The 19,353-nt window shown below is 46.0% G+C and overlaps 2 protein-coding genes across 8 annotated transcripts in view; both read right to left on the bottom strand.

Annotated features, from left to right (window-relative positions):
• LOC132873196 (adhesion G-protein coupled receptor G2) overlaps positions 1 to 19,353 on the bottom strand; it is a 194,613-nt gene that overhangs the window by 124,579 nt on the left and 50,681 nt on the right. For all 7 annotated transcript variants that reach the window (XM_060908529.1, XM_060908534.1, XM_060908535.1 and 4 more), the window contains 2 exons: positions 17,601 to 17,642; positions 17,436 to 17,509 (listed from right to left, as the gene is read on the bottom strand). In XM_060908529.1, the coding sequence (XP_060764512.1) occupies positions 17,436 to 17,509; positions 17,601 to 17,642 (116 nt within the window). The remainder of the gene's footprint in view (positions 1 to 17,435; positions 17,510 to 17,600; positions 17,643 to 19,353) is intronic.
• Positions 1 to 19,353, bottom strand: part of uspl1 (ubiquitin specific peptidase like 1) — a 504,778-nt gene that overhangs the window by 446,600 nt on the left and 38,825 nt on the right. The gene's annotated exons all lie outside the window — the stretch shown is intronic.

Here is a 19,353-nt window from a genome sequence, read left to right as displayed (position 1 = left end):
GTCTACAGCATTTCTTTACATGTGCCTAAGACTTTTGCACAGCACTGTAAATGCATACAGTCATGTGAAAATAATAAGTACATCCCATGGAAACTGTAGACTTTCCTCAACAATATTATTTAAACAAGCAAATATTTCACCCTTTTGATACAGTGCCGACAGATAAAGGTAATATACTCCAATAAACGACACATAAAATTGACATTTTGTAGTCATTTTCATCATTTGAATAAAAAAATCAGTGAAAAACTAAGGACAACCTTACATTTTCTTTTAAAATAAAATCTGTACACAGTATACAGGTACAAATATGAATAAGTGAAGACTCGAACATGTCTTGTATGGATATCTGTCAGTATAAAGGAGTTTATTTTTTGAGTTTTGTTTGCCTTTTACTTACGAAAATTATATATATATATATATATATATATATATATATATATATATATATATATATATATAAAACTGTATTATGTAAATGTAAAATATTTCAATATCAATAAGCAACAAATGGCAAAACTTCAGTAAAGTTTGAGAAGCCCGAATGTAACAGTTCTAACCAAGGGTGGAGCACAAAGGACGGCAGGACAGAGATCAGGTTTGCAGAATACAGCTTTTTATTGCCACACTTTTCAGTAATGAGCATATACTCTCCCAGCCACACACATACACCCACATACAAGTCATCTGGTGTTGGAGATGAGCTCCTCTGCTCTCGCTCTCCCTCCTTAAATAGGGCGCGGTCACTGGGAAGATACACACAAACACAGGTTAATTGCCGTCAGGTGTAGTGATTCTGCCACTTACCTTCCATGACTCCGCCCTCCTGTCACAGACCGGCGCTTGACCATGCCCCAGCTGCCACATACCCCCACCGCCCGACTCAGGCCAGGCGGCCGTCCGGCCCGCAGCCGACTCCCCCCCCCTTGACAGGAGAGGAAGTCCGCCACGACCATCTGCGCCACCGGCCTGTGGACCACCTTAAAGTTGAAGGGTTGGAGTGCCAGATACCAATGGGTGATCCGCGCGTTGGCATCTTTCATGCGGTGGAGCCACTGGAGGGGCGCGTGGTCCAAACAGAGGGTGAAAGGGTGCCCCAGCAGGTAGTAATGGAGGGCAAGGACCGCCCACTTGATCGCCAGACACTCCTTTTCAATGGTGCTGTAGCACCCCTCATGCACTGACAGCTTCCTACTGATGTAGAGGACGGGGCGGTCCTCCCCCTCCACCTCCTGGGACAAAACTGCCCCCAGCCCTCTGTCCGACGCATCGGTCTGCAACACAAAGGGGAGAGAAAAGTCAGGGGAGTGTAGAAGTGGCCCCCCACACAGTGCAGCCTATACCTCTGAAAAAGCCCGCTGGCATTGCTCCGTCCACTGGACCGGATCTGGGGCCCCCTTTTTAGTGAGATGAGTCAGCGGGCTGGTGACGTCCGAATAATTAGGTATAAACCTACGGTAATAGCCAGCCAGCCCCAGGAACTGTCTCACCCCCTTTTTGGTCTTGGGCCTCGGGCAGGCCGCAATCGCTGCTGTCTTATTAATTTGGGGACACACCTGCCCGTTGCCCAAGTGGAAGCCCAGATACCGTACTTCCACCTGCCCAATCGCACACTTCTTTGGGTTGGCTGTGAGCCCCGCTCGCCTCAGCGACCTAAGGACGGCCCTCAGATGTTCCAGGTGCCTCGGCCAGTCATTAATATAGATGATGATCTCATCTAGATACGCGGCCGCATAAGTGGCGTGGGGACGGAGGACTCTATCCATCAGCCGCTGAAACGTAGCGGGCACCCCAAACGGAAGGGTGACGAATTGGTGTAAACCAAACAATGTGGAAAAGGCCGTTTTTTCTCGGGATAGGGGAGTCAAGGGGATCTGCCAATATCCCTTCGTCAAATCCAGTGTCGAATAAAAGCAAGCAGTGCCGAGTCGATCGAGCAACTCATCAATACGAGGCATTGGGTGCGCATCGAATTTAGACACCGCGTTGACTTTTCTGTAGTCCACACAGAACCGGACCGACCCGTCGGCCTTGGGTACCAAGACCACCGGGCTGCTCCAGTCACTGTGGGACTCCTCAACGATGCCCATTTCGAGCATGGTCTCAAGTTCTTCCCGAACCACCTTTTTTTTGTGTTCGGGTAGTCTGTAAGGGCGGCTACGCACTACTACCCCCGAGGGCGTCTCTGTGTGGTGCTCTATGAGATTAGTGCGACTGGGCAGGGGCGAGAACACATCCGAAAACTCGGTCTGCAACTGGGTGACCTCCGTGAGTTGGGTCGGGGAGAGGTGGTCTCCACAGGGGACCGGAGAGGTACGTGATGTCAATGCCCCTTTTTGAACCTCCGGCCCCAGCTCTGCCTTCTCTGGAACCACCGACACCAATGCCACGGGGACCTCCTCATTCCAGAGTTTAAGGAGATTGAGGTGGTAAATCTGTGGCGCCCCACCCCTGTCCGTTCGCCTTACCTCATAGTCGATGTCCCCGACTCGTCGTGTGACCTCAAAGGGTCCTTGCCACTTGGCGATCAATTTGGAGCTCGACGTGGGCAACAGTACGAGTACCTTATCTCCCAGTGTGAACTTCCTAAGGTGCGCACCCTTGTTGTACAGGCGGGCTTGCCGTTCTTGGGCCTGCTGCAAATTCTCCTGGGTTAGGTGGGTGAGCGTGTGGAGTTTTGCGCGCAGGTCCATAACGTATTGAATTTCATTCTTACTTTGTGAAGGTCCCTCCTCCCAATTTTCCCGCAGCACGTCTAGAATGCTGCGCGGCTTACGCCCATATAATAATTCGAACGGGGAGAACCCCGTGGAGGCTTGGAGGATCTCTCACACTGAAAACAAGGGCTCAAGCCACTTATCCCAATTACGTGCGTCCTCACTTATGAATTTTTTAATGATATTTTTGAGGGTGCGATTGAACCGTTCCACTAAGCCGTCCATTTGTGGGTGATACACGCTGGTGCAGATCGGCTTAATCCCCAATAACCCATACAGTTTGCGCAGTGTCCATGACATAAATGTGGTGCCTTGATCAGTTAGAATCTCTTTCGGGATTCCAACTTGGGAGATAACGCGGAAGAGCGCCTCTGCAATACTGCGTGCTGAGATATTGTGCAGAGGCACTGCTTCCAGGTATCGCGTTGCATAGTCCACCAGAACTAATATAAAGCAGTACCCTTGTGCTGACCGATCTAATGGCCCGACGAGATCCATCCCAATCCTTTCGAACGGGGTCTCGATTAATGGTAGATGGCACAAAGGCGCTTTTGGAATGGCCGCTGGATTTACTAACTGGCATTCGCGGCACACCATACACCACCTATGAACATCACCGCGAATCCCCGGCCAATAGAATCGGGCCATTATTCGGGCTAGTGTCTTATCCTGCCCTAAGTGTCCAGCCATGGGATTAAAGTGAGCCGCCTGGAATACCAATTAAAAGTTGCGTGACTCGCTCTTTAGTTTGAGTGTCCTGCGTCACTCGGTATAACCTATCCTTCATAATCGTGAAGAAGGGGAAGGATGGGGTGGCGTTCGGCTGGAGCATTTGACCATCGATTACTCTCACTTGGTCAAACGCATGTCGCAGAGTCTCGTCTCGCGATTGTTCTAATGGGAAATCCACGAGGGATTCCCCAATAGAGAGGAGGAGCCGGTGGCTCCTCACTCTGACGCGGAGATGACGTAGACGGCTCTGTGACAGCTGCTCCCGCCAAAGCGACACCAGGACCTCCCCCTGTCAAATGGCAGGACCCACACTTTACTAAGCATGTCATTAAACCCTGAAATCCCGGCCAATCAGTCCCCAAAATTAAAGAGTGGGTAAGGCGAGGATTAACCGCCGCCTTCACTATAAATTTTTCCCCTCGGAAAAAAATGTGGACTGACACCAAAGGGTAGCTGTGAACGTCCCCATGCACACACAACACCTTCACCCCCTGTGCTCCCCCCAATGCCTCGTTTTGCACCAGGCTTTGGTGAATTGAGGTCTGGTTACAACCAGAATCCACCAACGCCTGATATGTATCCCCTTGGATACTCACCGGTATGCGATACGCTCCAGCCTGATTGAGGGCGGCCTCTGGTGCGTCGGGGATCCGAACCACCGTGTCCACTTCCATCGCCGTGCACTGTTGTTGAAGGTGGCCCGGCTCCCCGCAGCTCCAGCAAACCGGCCCGGGCTTTCCCTCTGCACCGGTGTTCTGGGGCTCACTCACCTGAGGTGGGGGAGAGACAGACACAGAAGGGAGAAACGGGAGGGCACTGCGGGTGCGGCGGGCCGGCTGGGGTGGTGCCGGCCCCCGCGGTGGGGGAATGGGGTGAGGACGGGACACAGGAGGAGGGGGAGAGAGAGAGAGAGAGAGAGAGAGAGAAGAGGAGAGAAGAGAAGATGCCGTCTGCTGTCCTGCCGCCGGGACAGCCGCCAAATGGTCCTCTGCCAGCTTGACTGCCTGATCCAGCGACGCCGGGCGGTGGCACTGGACCCACTCTGCGGTTCCTGCTGGCAAGCGAGCGATGAACTGATGAACTGTTCCAGCACCACCTGGTCGACGATTCCCTCGGCGTCGCAGTTGTCGGCCCTCAACCACTGCCAGCAGGTGTCCCGGAGCTGCTGGCCAAACGCGAACGGCCGGCCAACTTCCTCCAAGTGCAACGCGCGGAAGCGCTGGCGCTGCTGTTCTGGGGTGCGCCCCATGCGCTGGAGGACGGCCCGGCGGAGGTCTGCGTAGGCCAGCTGGCAGTCGGCGGGGAGCTGTAGCGCGGCCAGCTGTGCCTCTCCCATTAGCAGGGGGAGGAGGCGCGCCACGCACTGCTCCATCAGTCACCCCGAGGCTTCGGCGACTTGCTCGAAGAGCGTGATGAACGCCTTGGGGTCGTCCTGCGGGCCCATCTTGGTGACGGTGAGGGGAGACGGGCCCACGGTAGGAGCGCTGGTGGACCCCGCCGATGCAAGGAGGTGCCGGAACGCCTCTCGATCTTCTTGTTGGGCCAGCACCAGGGCCTCGAAGCTTCACTCTTGTTCCTTCCGGAGGGTGACGAGCGCCTGGTGCTGGCTTTGCTGGGCCGTGGCGAGGGCGTGGACCAGGTCGGCGAACGGGGAGGACTCCATGGGGCTGCTCGGCTGGTGCTCCACTTTCCCGGGTTTCGGCACCACTGTAACAGTTCTAAGCAAGGGTGGAGCACAGAGGATGGCAGGACAGAGATCAGGTTTGCAAAATACGGCTTTTTATTGCCACACTTTTCAGTAATGAGCATATACTCTCCCAGCCACACACATACACCCACACACAAGTCATCTGGTGTCGGAGATGAGCTCCTCTGCTCTCGCTCTCCCTCCTTAAATAGGGCACGGTCACTGGGAAGACACACACAAACACAGGTTAATTGCCGTCAGGTGTAGTGATTCTGCCACTTACCTTCCCTGACTCCGCCCTCCTGTCACAGACCGGCGCTTGACCACGCCCCTGCTGCCACACCGAATCTTTAGTGCATGTGTGTGTACTTGTGAATTTACACATAAAGCATCACTTAAAACAATTTTCACTGTAGCATTTATCACTTAAATTAGTAACAAAGTATAAATAACCACAAAAATGTTCAACTTTCTCCTCACACATAAAGGAAGGCTGTCTTTCTCTCTGTCTCTCTCTGTTCACCTATGCAAATCAACAAGGCTGAACGCACATCAGGCCTAGACATTAAGCATTTACCACTGGTGGCCCATTGGGACAGTGGAATTGAAAAGTTACTGGTACAAATGGAAAATGTGGTGGCCCGAATGTGCGTGGTACCCGCATTTGGGCCACCACATTTCATACAGTTCATAATACACTATGATCATTGATTTTTGGCTAGAAAAGTAGACTTTAGGGGTATATGTTGATGCCGAGTGCAGCGAGGCTGAAAATTTTTGCAGAATATCCCCAAGCTACATCATTGTAGGAGGCAGTAATCTCCTCATCTCCATACAAAGTAGGGTCACATTTTCATGACCCCCCCCATCAGGTAGTGTCACTTTTTCATGACCCCCCCATAAAGTGATGTCACTTTTTCATGCCCCCCCATAAATTCATAGCCCCCCTATAAATAATGACCGCCCCCTAAAATTAAAAAGATCCTTCTCAAGATTATCAGAATTTATATTTTGATTTTGTACCTGAAAAAAATACTGACAAAAGACAGTAACTCAGTCCAAATTACCAACAATGGACTCAAAAACAGTCAAATCAAATTGAAATAAATATACAACCCCGATTCCAAAAAAGTTGGGACAAAGTACAAATTGTAAATAAAAATGGAATGCAATAATTTACAAATCTCAAAAACTGATACTGTATTCACAATAGAATATAGACAACATATCAAATGTCGAAAGTGAGACATTTTGAAATTTCATGTCAAATATTGGCTCATTTGAAATTTCATGACAGCAACACATCTCAAAAAAGTTGGGACAGGGGCAATAAGAGGCTGGAAAAGTTAAAGGTACAAAAAAGGAACAGCTGGAGGACCAAATTGCAACTCATTAGGTCAATTGGCAATAGGTCATTAACATGACTGGGTATAAAAAGAGCATCTTGGAGTGGCAGCGGCTCTCAGAAGTAAAGATGGGAAGAGGATCACCAATCCCCCTAATTCTGCGCCGACAAATAGTGGAGCAATATCAGAAAGGAGTTCGACAGTGTAAAATTGCAAAGAGTTTGAACATATCATCATCTACAGTGCATAATATCATCAAAAGATTCAGAGAATCTGGAAGAATCTCTGTGCGTAAGGGTCAAGGCCGGAAAACCATACCGGGTGCCCGTGATCTTCAGGCCCTTAGACGGCACTGCATCACATACAGGCATGCTTCTGTATTGGAAATCACAAAATGGGCTCAGGAATATTTCCAGAGAACATTATCTGTGAACACAAGTCACCGTGCCATCCGCCGTTGCCAGCTAAAACTCTATAGTTCAAAGAAGAAGCCGTATCTAAACATGATCCAGAAGCGCAGACGTCTTCTCTGGGACACGGCTCATTTAAAATGGACTGTGGCAAAGTGGAAAACTGTTCTGTGGTCAGACGAATCAAAATTTGAAGTTCTTTATGGAAATCAGGGACGCCGTGTCATTCGGACTAAAGAGGAGAAGGACGACCCAAGTTGTTATCAGAGCTCAGTTCAGAAGCCTGCATCTCTGATGGTATGGGGTTGCATTAGTGCGTGTGGCATGGGCAGCTTACACATCTGGAAAGACACCATCAATGCTGAAAGGTATATCCAGGTTCTAGGGCAACATATGCTCCCATCCAGACGACGTCTCTTTCAGGGAAGACCTTGCATTTTCCAACATGACAATGCCAAACCACATACTGCATCAATTACAGCATCATGGCTGCGTAGAAGAAGGGTCTGGGTACTGAACTGGCCAGCCTGCAGTCCAGATCTTTCACCCATAGAAAACATTTGGCGCATCATAAAACGGAAGATACGACAAAAAAGACCTAAGACAGTTGAGCAACTAGAATCCTACATTAGACAAGAATGGGTTAACATTCCTATCCCTAAACTTGAGCAACTTGTCTCCTCAGTCCCCAGACGTTTACAGACTGTTGTAAAGAGAAAAGGGGATGTCTCACAGTGGCAAACATGGCCTTGTCCCAACTTTTTTGAGATGTGTTGTTGTCATGAAATTTAAAATCACCTAATTTTTCTCTTTAAATGATACATTTTCTCAGTTTAAACATTTGATATGCCATTTATGTTCTATTCTGAATAAAATACGGAATTTTGAAACTTCCACATCATTGCATTCCGTTTTTATTTACAATTTGGACTTTGTCCCAACTTTTTTGGAATCGGGGTTGTATAAAATGTTTTGCTTCTGAAAATGTGCACTGCACTGAAATAGCAATAAAGTCAATTTAAGGTTTATAGTTTAGTGCAATAGCTTTCCTCTTCCACACTCTCATCTAAAATGCGTGCACATCCTGCTGCCATGGTGTCAAAATGACGCTTCCGAACAGCACCGAACATCTCCGAAGATGCACGAAGACGACACGCTCCTGCCGTGGAGCGGAGGGTGACGAAAACAAAGATGGCAGACCTCGTATCGAAAAGGTGCATTAATATGAGTAATAAAATTTGTTAATTTGTATCGAAAACGTACTGGCCTGCCCGGGCCACTGTTTGGCCAAATTTAGTGGCCCGAACTGGCCCGAAAGACATAAAAAACACCACCGGGCCATCAGGCAAGTGCTAATGTCTAGGCCTGCACATACTCCATACTTTGCACATGGATTGGTGACACCTTGGAGGGGCCCAAGACAACATTTTTGATTTTCCAAAACATGGGATTAGTACTAATCCCACACACTATTAATTTCCCATGGGTTACATGCTCACGCTAACACACTGCGCACAGCCTCAGCGGGGAATCCCCTACATGTCAACTTATACGGTTTTCCTGTATTTTGTACGGGAAAATGCAATTTTTTGGCTCATACGGCGTACACTGATTTTCATACGGGAAAATTACGTTTTGTATCATCTGAGAATTTTTTCCATTACTCCGAGAAAATTTTATCAGCATCCCCCATTTATTTTTTCAAACACGCATGCCCAATGAAACGGAACTACTTTCAATTTGTGGTTTTCTATTTGCACATGGCTTTCTCTGTCATTTATGGTTGAGCAGTCCTCATGTGCACATCAAATTTGACAAGGTTTATCTTTTAAAAATGGCATCTGGAAACGCAATGGCAAAGAGAAAACGTGCTGGAACTGGACATCTGAAGGAATGGGAAACTCTGGATGGAGAATACAAAGGATGGATCCAGGCGTCTTCGAATGGCCTCCAATATTCACTCTGTGTTCCGTGTAGAAAGCACATTAAAGTGGCAGCTTCAGGTTTGTATGACCTGAAATTGCATTTCCAAACCAAGGCATATAAAAACTGCGTCGTTAAATGCAGGACCTTCAAGTCTATGGAGCAGCATTTTGGCACAAGTCCATCGGCTCGGACTGCCCAGACTTCTGTGACGGCTGTGAAAGTTATGTTCTGCCAATTTCTCATGGAACACAAGATCCCCTGACTGTGGCAGACCATTTTTCAGAGCTAGTGAAAAAAATGTTTCCCGATTCAAAGACTGCACAGGTAAGCATGTGTGTGTGTTTTTTTTTTGTTTGTTTGTTTTAAGTTTTTACTGTTTGCATGTAGGAAAGCTTCCTCCATTATTATGATACTTTTGGGAGGCGATACTGGGAGGCACCGTTTATACAATGGCAACTGTAGTTACCTGGTGATTTCGCGTCCCTAAACATTTTAATTGCTGATAGACATTTTATCCTCCTGAGAACCAGCCCATAGACTTGTGTCCTCTGTAGTTGACATTTGTTTTACGTGCACACCCTCTTACTCTTTCAAGCTATTCACTTGTGTGGCAGCGGGGGCGTGGTCAAGCATCAGTCTGTGACCAGAGGGCGGAGTCAGGGAAGGTAAGTGGCAGAATCACTGCACCTTATGTTTATTAACGTGTGTTTGTGTGTCTTCCCCAGTGACTGCGCCCTATTTAAAGAGAGAGAGAGCAGAGGAGGGAGCTCTCTCCCCAACCAGACAACTTGTGTGTGTGTGCATGCGTGGCTGGAGAGTATTGCAACTGAAAAGTGCAAAATAAAAGAGTTTTGTGAACTCAGTTCTGGCCTGCCGTCCTTCTGTGCTCCTCCCACTCATACGAACTGTCACAACTTGAATCCTGGTGTCTTGTAAAGAGTGCATCCTGTTTTTTTTTTTTTAAATCTAAATTGTAAGTTGTTTTTTTTAACCCTATCTAGTAAGGAAATCACAACAAAAGAGAAATTGAGAGACACATTTTTTCTTGGTTCCCAGGAGGATATGTAGACACAGATGACCAACATTTGTTACTACCATCAGTCATCAGTAAACTGGAAAAGTATTGAATGAAGAGTAATGGTGGTAATGACCGCTGGTAACCTGTCTCAAATGTGTAGTAGGGGATGGAAGCAATTTAACACCATCTACATGTTTGCTGTGCTCTGATTTTCTTTTATTGACCAGGAAAATAATCTGTACTTGCCAGTTATGTACGTAGACCTAACCTTTTATTCATTTGTTGTTCACCCAGGATTTTGCATGCAAACGAACGAAGACGACCATGGTTGTCAAAGGGAGTTTAGCCCCTGCTTATACAAATCCTGTCGTCAAAAAAATGCGCCAGCAGCCATTTAGCCTTATGATAGATGAGAGCAACGACAAAAACAGCACCAAGCGCTTGGTCATTCTGGCACGCATTTTTGAAGATGTCTGTGTAAAAACCAGAATGCTGGATTTACCAGAACTTGCTTCTGGTAAAGCTTCAGCGATATTTGAAGCTGTTGACAGCTTCATGAGGTAAGAATTTATCTTTAAATTGTAAAACGGTGTGCTAGTTTGCTGAATCTGTATACCTGTTTAACAATCTAGACTGGAAGTGTGTAGTAGTATGTATAATATTTAGGGCTGTCAAACGATTAAAAAATTTAATCGCGATTAATCTCAGAATTTCATATAGTTAATCGCGATTAATCGCATTTTTAAAAATCTATGTAAATTAATAAGGTTTTTAAAGTGAAATGTTACAATTAAAATGAACACATTTTATGCTAAAAGTACTTGTTAAAAACTGCTGGGACAAGAGAAAATGGTAAGGGAGTTTATTCACTCACTAGGCAGTACTGAACATACAAAACACAAAATTGGATTTTGTGATGGATTAGGGAGTTGTAGTCTCAAATATAAAACATGTAGTCACATATTACTGTGTCTCAGTTCAGACATGTGTGACAAAAGAAAATAAAAATGAAATAAAACTTCAATTGTGCTGGAGTTGTGTTCAGTCACAGCCTATAGGACTTCACAGTACTGTGCAAACAAAAATAAATTGCAGTTGGACTTCAAGAAAGACATTTAGTGTCATATCACAGTGCTACAGCATACTGAAATCTCACTTTACAAAAGTATTTTAGAACTGCAAAGTGCATACCAAAACCAATTCAATCACACTCTTCTTTTGAAATGAAACTTTTGAAATGAAACTTCCCATTTAACAGACCTTTCTCCATCACTCACACTTACTCTTATTGAAGCAGCGCGCGACAAGCCTCAACATGAACTACGGGTGACTTGCAGGGCCAAATTAGAATTTGCGTTAACGGCACTATTTTTTTAATCGCGATAAATTGAGATCGCGTTAATGTGTTATTATCGCGTTAACTTCGACAGCCCTAATAATATTATAAATACCTTTGTAACTTTTATAATTACAAAATGAGCACTAATGCATAATGCATATTTTCAGTGAAAATGACATGGGCCAACATGGTTGGGTTTGCAAGTGACAATTGCAACACCATGATTGGCAGGAAAGATTCTGTTTTGACCAGGCTCCAAGCAAAAAGTCCCAAGATTTTTAAGTATGTTTCATGTGTCATAAGTTGAGATATATATTATATGCACCAAAATTTTATCAGAATAGTACTCCAGTACTGTACTTATTCTACTGTTATTTCTGTTTCAGCACTGGCTGCATTTGCCACTTGGCAAATCTTTGTGTGAAGGCCGGTGTGAAGGCACTGCCACTTAAAGTAGATGACCTTCTGGTGGATGTGTTCTACTTTTTCCACCACAGCTCAAAGCGCATTCAGGACTTCAAAGATTTTCAGCAGTTTACAGAGGTTAGCTAACAGACCTATCATATCACTAAAACATAAGGAGTCTTTGAGATTCTCTTCTGGTAGTCTTCCAGCTTTTCCTCAATTAATTGTTACCTCTGCCAAAGGAGGTTATGTTTTCGGTAGCGTTGGTTTGTTTGTTGGTTTGTCTGTTAGCAATATTATGGAAAAACTTATGAACGGATTGCTCTGAAATTTTTTCCAGAGGTGTGACTGGGCACAAGTAACAATCCATTAAATTTTGGCGGTGATCCGGATCACCTTCTGGATCCAGGATTTTTTTTTAAAGGATTCTTTATCATTGCGAGATAGGCCCATTTTTGGAACTTTTGCATATAACTCCATAACAAATGACCAGAGTGTTTGGTAAAAAAAAAAAATACACAAAAGGATCTCCATGAGTTCTATAAAGTATCAAAGTTTGATCTGGATCCAGACAAAATTCTGGATACTATGATCCAGAACACACAAAAATGAGGGGGTCGTTAGAATTTGTATGTGAGAATTAGTATCTCATTTTAGGTGTAAGTCTCAATATGTGGTGAAATGAGCTGCTTGGTGGAGGTCTGCACTCTCTGAGTGCTTTTCCAGTTCTACATTAAATTCTAGGTAGAGGAGCAGCAGATCTTGAAGCACTGTCCTACCCATTGGCTGTCCCTAGAGAAAGTCTGCAACTGCCTGCTGAGCCAACTGCCGGCCTTGCGAAGCTACTTTGCCAGTCATAAAGATGTTAAGAAACCAGGCAAAGTCAAGTCGATAAATGACAGGCTACAAGAACCCCTGACTGAGCTGATACTGATGTTCCTGCAGTACATTATGCCAGTGCTCAATCAGTTTAATATCCTTTTTTAAGGGGAGGATTGCATGATTGGCAGTCTCCTCCCTGAGATGGACAGGCTTCTACGGAAGTTTGCTGTGAAGTTCTTGGAGCTGAAGCATGTCAAGTCCTGCAAGAACCTTAGGGAATTTGATGTGGGCAACCAGGAGCTGTAGCAGTCTGATGACAAGCTGGCAGTGGGGCCTGCAGTCAGATCTCGCCTGGTGGAGCTAGAGGAAGACCTGGATGCAAAAACTGTCCAGGTCTTCTTATCCTCTGTCAGAGGATTTTATGAGGTTGCTGCCAGGAAGATGATAGATAAATTTCCATTTGACAATGAAGTGTTGGTCAATCTTGCAGTGTTAGATCCATCTAAAAAGGATGACCTGGACTATAGTGGTGCTGTCAATTTAACTTCCTCTTTTGGCTTTTACCTGGACCTGGAGCAGTTGAAGGAGGAATGGGAGGACTTTCAGCTTATGCCATTTGATGTTGTGCCATGCAGGGCAAATGATGGCAAAAAAGTACCAATAGATTTATATTGGGGAAAGGTCTTCAATGTAAAAACTGCTCTGGGTGTTGCCAGGTTTCCAGTGCTGAAACAACTTTTTACTGTTTTGCTGTGCCTCCCACATAGCAATGCAGATAGTGAGAGGGCTTTTTCATTGGTTAGTAAAATTCATACAGAGTACAGAAAAAATATGGCTGCAGACAGATTAACTGCATATCTGCAAATTAAAATGAACTGTGATGAGGAACTACAACTGCTACCCAAGCAGTGATTTTATAGCTAGTGCCAAATCTGCAACATCTTTGTACAACAAAGAACACTTCAAAAAGGAATAAGATTCAAATTCTTGTTATAAATTACTGGGAAGATTTTCAATTTAACTTCATTACTTATTAATATTTTCACTTATCCTTGTTTAGATAATATACTTGATGTGGTTCAGTCATCTTTAGTTGACTTAATATTGATTTAATATTTATACATTTTATTTGGAAAATTTATATCAATAACTGGCATTAATGATACAATGTATATTAAATAATTAAGTCTATAGTTCAGTCATTCTCTTTAGTAGATAATTGTTTACTTGACTGTACATATAATTCTTTTTAATTCAGTTGTTTTCTCTGGGATCTAAAATGTATTTTTTATTCAGTGCATGCTTATTTGATCCCTTTAACTTGATGCAGTGTGATAAATATGCCTATTACAATAGGAGTGTATAATGTGAGATAAAACAACTGGTGCTTTGGATATTGGATTTTTTTTCTAGTGTATAAGGGCTAATGGGTGTATATAAGGGAAAAGTACAGATTTTGTAAGGGCATGAGTAACTAAAGGTTGACATGTACCTCCCCCGACTTGCCTGAGAGTTTCGATTGTACGGGACCTCACAATCAGCGCTCCTCACTGGAGACTTCCACTAGGGCCAAGTCTACATCAATGAGGAGACGCGGGGAGCGATTTATGTCATTTTCACAGAACACAGTGAAAACATATTGTGGCAGCGGGGGCGTGGTCAAGCGTCGGTCTGTGACCGGAGGGCGGAGTCAGGGAAGGTAAGTGGCAGAATCACTGCACCTGAGGTTAATTAATGTATTTGTGTGTCTTCCCCAGTGACCGCGCCCTATTTAAGAAGAGAGAGCAAGAGCAGAGGGAGCTCCAACCAGACGACTGGAGTGTGTGCGTGCATGTGTGGCTGAGAGAGTAAACTTGACACTGAAAAGTGAAAATAAAAGAGTTTTGTGAACTCAGTTCTGGCCTGCCGTCCCTCTGTGCTCCACCCACCCATACGAACTGCTACAGTGGTGCTGAAACCCGGGCATTGGAGCGCAGAAGCAGAATGGCCTCCCCTTTCGCCGACCTGGTCCACACCCTCGCCACGGCCCAGCAAAGCCAGCACCAGGCGCTAGTCGCCCTCCGGAAGGAGCAGGAACAGCAGTTCGAGGCCCTGGCATTGGCTCAGCAGGAAGAGCGACAGGCATTCCGGCACCTCCTTGCATCGGTGGGGTCCACCAACTCCACTGCCGCGGGCCCGTCCCCCCTCACCCTAACGAAGATGGGCCCGCAGGACGACCCCGAGGCCTTCCTCATGCTCTTTGAGCAGGTAGCAGAGACCTCGGGGTGGCCGGTGGAACAGCGCACGACGCGTCTCTTCCCCCTGCTAACGGGAGAGGCGCAGCTGGCCTCACTACAGCTCCCCGCCGACCGCCGGCTGGCCTACGCAGACCTTTGCCGGGCCATTCTCCAGCATGTGGGGTGCATGGTGGAGTCGGAATCCCGAAAGAGATTCTGACTGACCAAGGCACCTCGTTTATGTCACGTACACTGAATGAACTGTATGGGTTGTTGGGTATTAAGCCGATCCGCACCAGCATGTATCACCCACAAACGGATGGTTTAGTTGAACGGTTTAATCGCACCCTCAAGAATATAATTAAAAAATTCATAAGTGAGGATGCACATAATTGGGATAAGTGGCTCGAACCCTTGTTGTTTTCAGTGCAAGAGGTCCCCCAAGCCTCCACAGGGTTCTCCCCATTTGAATTGTTATATGGGCGTAAGCCACGTGGCATTCTAGATGTGCTGTGGGAAAATTGAGAAGAGGGACCTTCACAAAGTAAAAATGAAATCCAATACGTTATTGACCTGCGCGCAAAAGTCCACACGCTCACCCACCTAACCCAGGAGAATTTGCGGCAGGCCCAAGAACGACAAACCCGCCTGTACGTCAAGGGGACGCACCTTAGGGAGTTCGCACCAGGAGATAAATTACTCGTACTGTTGCCCACATTGAGCTCCAAATTAGTCGCCAAGTGGCAAGGACCCTTTGAGGTCACACGGCGAGTCGGGGACATTGACTATGAGGTGAGGCGAACGGACAGGGGTGGGGCGCTACAGATTTACCACCTCAATCTGCTCAAACTCTGGAATGAGGAGGTCCCCATGGCATTGGTGTCGGTGGTTCTGGAGAAGGCGGAGCTGGGGCCGGAGGTTCAAAAGGGAACATTGGCATCAAGTACCTCTCCGGTCCCCTGTGGAGACCACCTCTCCCTGCCCAACTCGCGGAGGTTGTCCAGCTGCAGACCGAGTTTTCGGACATGTTCTCGCCCCTGCCCGGTTGCACCAACCTCATAGAGCACCACATTGAGACGCCCCCGGGGGTGGTAGTGCACAGCCACCCTTACAGGCTACCCGAACACAAGAAAAAAGTGGTTCGGGAAGAACTCGAGGCCATGCTCGAAATGGGCATCGTTGAGGAGTCCCACAGTGACTGGAGCAGCCCGGTGGTCTTGGTCCCCAAGGCCGATGGGTCGGTCCGGTTTTGTGTAGACTATAGAAAAGTCAACGCGGTGTCTAAATTCAACGCATACCCAATGCCTCGTATTGATGAGTTGCTCGATCAACTAGGCACGGCTCGCTTTTACTCGACACTGGATTTAACAAAGGGTTATTGGCAGATCCCCTTGACTCCATTATCCCGAGAAAAAACGGCCTTTTCCACACCGTTCGGCTTACACCAGTTTGTCACACTTCCTTTTGGGCTGTTTGGGGTGCCCGCTATGTTTCAGCGGCTGATGGATAGGGTCCTCCGCCCCCATGCCACCTATGCGGCCGCCTACCTCGACGACATCATTATCTATAGTAATGACTGGCCGAGGCACCTCCAACATCTGAGGGCCGTCCTTAGGTCGCTGAGGTGAGCGGGTCTCACAGCCAACCCGAAAAAGTGTGCGATTGGGCGGGTGGAAGTACGGTATCTGGGCTTCCACTTGGGCAACGGGCAGGTGTGTTCCCAAATTAACAAGACAGCAGCAATTGCGGCCTGCCCGAGGCCCAAGACCAAAAAGGGGGTGAGACAGTTCCTAGGGCTGGCTGGCTATTATCGTAGGTTTATACCTAATTATTCGGACGTCACCAGCCCGCTGACTGATCTGACTAAAAAGGGGGCACCAGATCTGGTCCAGTGGACAGAGCAATGCCATTGGGCTTTTTCTGAGGTAAAGGCTGCACTGTGTGGGGGGCCACTTTTACACTCCCCTGACTTTTCTCTCCCCTTTATGTTATAGACAGATGCGTCGGACAGAGGGCTGGGGGCTGTTTTGTCCCAGGAGGTGGAGGGGGAGGACTGCCCAGTGTTGTATATCAGTAGGAAGCTGTCGGTGCGTGAGGGGCGCTACAGCACCATTGAAAAGGAGTGCCTAGCTATCAAGTGGGCAGTCCTCGCCCTCTGTTACTACCTGCTGGGATGCCCTTTCACTCTCTGTTCGGACCACGCGCCCCTCCAGTGGCTCCACCACATGAAGGATGCCAACGTGCGGATCACCCATTGGTATCTGGCACGCCAACCCTTCCACTTCAAGGTGATCCACAGGCCGGGAGTGCAGATGGTCGTGGCGGACTTCCTGTCCCATCGGGGGGGAGTCAGCTGCAGGCCGGATGGCCGCCCGGCCAGAGTCGGGCGGTGGGGGCATGTGGCAGCGGGGGCGTGGTCAAGCGTTGGTCTATGACCGGAGGGCAGAGTCAGGGAAGGTAAGTGGCAGAATCACTGCACCTGAGGTTAATTAATGTGTTTGTGTGTCTTCCCCAGTGACCGCGCCCTATTTAAGAAGAGAGAGCGAGAGCAGAGGGAGCTCTCTCTCCAACCAGACGACTGGAGTGTGTGCGTGCGTGTGTGGCTGAGAGAGTAAACTTGACACTGAAAAGTGAAAATAAAAGAGTTTTGTGAACTCAGTTCTGGCCTGCCGTCCTTCTGTGCTCCACCCATCCATACAAACTGCTACAGATATATATCACATGTGTCCACTCAACTATCTACTGGGCCATTCAGAGGAAATCAGGTTCCCAGGCAATAACTACTAGTATGAAATGAAAATGGCAGTTTGTACTTACCCATGCAGAGATATCTGACTCATTAGACTCAGATCCATTAACTTCAACACTGATTGTCATCCAGTAGTACACAGCTGGAAAAAAGTTACAGCTGATCAACTACATTTCTCATTTATTGCTCACTCAGAAATTTTGTTTCACTGTGATTTAGGTAGCAGTACTCACAGCCGCAGTTTTGGGAGAAGTTGCAATGCACTGGCCAGAGCGCTGTAGCATAAGAAGTGAATTAATTATGGGCACATCTTAAATTTTAAACTCAACAGGCAATGTTTTAATCATTTAACAACAATATAGATATTTAGGCAGTGCCTAAAAGCAGAGCTCCTGATGAGTGTATGCAGGGGTTAAATTGGGATTGGTTATGTGGGGGGGCTCTGCCTCGTACCCGCCCCTGCCCCCGCCGCCCTGCCCCAATATACTTTTTGGAAAATAACCCTCTAATTTGATAACCATATCCAGGGGTTAAATTGGGATTGGTTATGTGGGGGGGCTCTGCCTCGTACCCGCCCCTGCCCCCGCCGCCCTGCCCCAGTATACTTTTTGGAAAATAACCCTCTAATTTGATAACCATATCATATTGCACAGAGATATACACCTTATCTGTGTGTTGTAGGCCTATGTGTGTCTTGTAGTGCCCCCCTACACATTATGGCAGTTTGAATGTAGATTGGTTGGCCAATGTAACAGATTGTACAGGTTGTTGTACATTGGTTTGAAGGAAATGATTAGTGGGGGGTCTGGGGGTCCTCCCCCAGAAGTTTTTTATTATCATACATGTTATTTGCTGAATTCTGGTGCATTTTAATAAGTTGTTAGCTGACTTTACAGAGGTAGGTTGAGCAATATCATGTTAAATCTTGTCACATGCCTACAGGTGAAAAATGTGAAGGAGAAATGTTCAGTGAGAAAATTTGAAGGCTTGCACAATCTTAAACCAAAACAGTTGATTTATTTTGGAGGATAAATGTTAAATATGCCAAAACACTGTCAGTCAAATTGTCAATCAAATATATTCATGCAGTGAATGCAACCAAATACAAACAACACTATAACATTGGAAGCATTTATTATTATTGTTATTATTATGTATTCAATTATTTATTTGGCATGTGGTGCTTTTTGTATTGTCTAGAACATACATAAGATGAGCATATTATAGCAGCAAAATAGAAGCACAATCATTTGAATGCAGCAAAAGTTTTGCTGCATTCAAATGATTGTGCTTCTATTTTGCTGCTATAATATGCTCATCTTATGTATGTTCTAGACAATACAAAAAGCACCACATGCCAAATAAATAATTGAATACATAATAACAATAATAATTACACTAATAATACACTAATAATATTAACAATAAATAATAATAAATTAACATTAAATTAAATATTAACAATAAATAATAAAACACTAATAATATTAACAATACAGTGAACATATCATTATCATATTTTTTATTATTAAAAACAAAATATCAAATAATACTGAAGAGGGGAAAAAATAATACTGATCTAAATATGTTGTGTTTTTATTTTTAGACAGTATGTGTTTTGCTAAACAATAGGATCGTATGCAGGTAAAAGGGGAGACGGTGTACGGAGAAAATTATAAACAAGTCACAACGCTGAAACACAAGCCCAAAAACCCGCAAACCACGACTTCTGATTTTTTTTTTTTAAAGCGAGCTCACAAAAAAAGAAACCCCAAAGTCGCTTATAAAAAGCGGAATTGGCAACCCACGCAGTGTTCCAGAAACCAGAATCTCTGATCGCAAGTTCTGTTCTAAATAGCTTTGACAGGTCGTCTTGTTATCAGGAAAACTATGATCTATCGCATAAAAGTCATGGGTTTATTGATTAATAAAACGATATTTAATTATTCAGAACTGAAAATCGTGAAAAGGGTTTGTTGCTTTTGA

Source organism: Neoarius graeffei, chromosome 25 (genome assembly GCF_027579695.1).
Source record: "Neoarius graeffei isolate fNeoGra1 chromosome 25, fNeoGra1.pri, whole genome shotgun sequence".
Lineage (NCBI taxonomy): Eukaryota > Metazoa > Chordata > Actinopteri > Siluriformes > Ariidae > Neoarius > Neoarius graeffei.
This window is presented reverse-complemented; position numbering and strand designations above follow the sequence as displayed.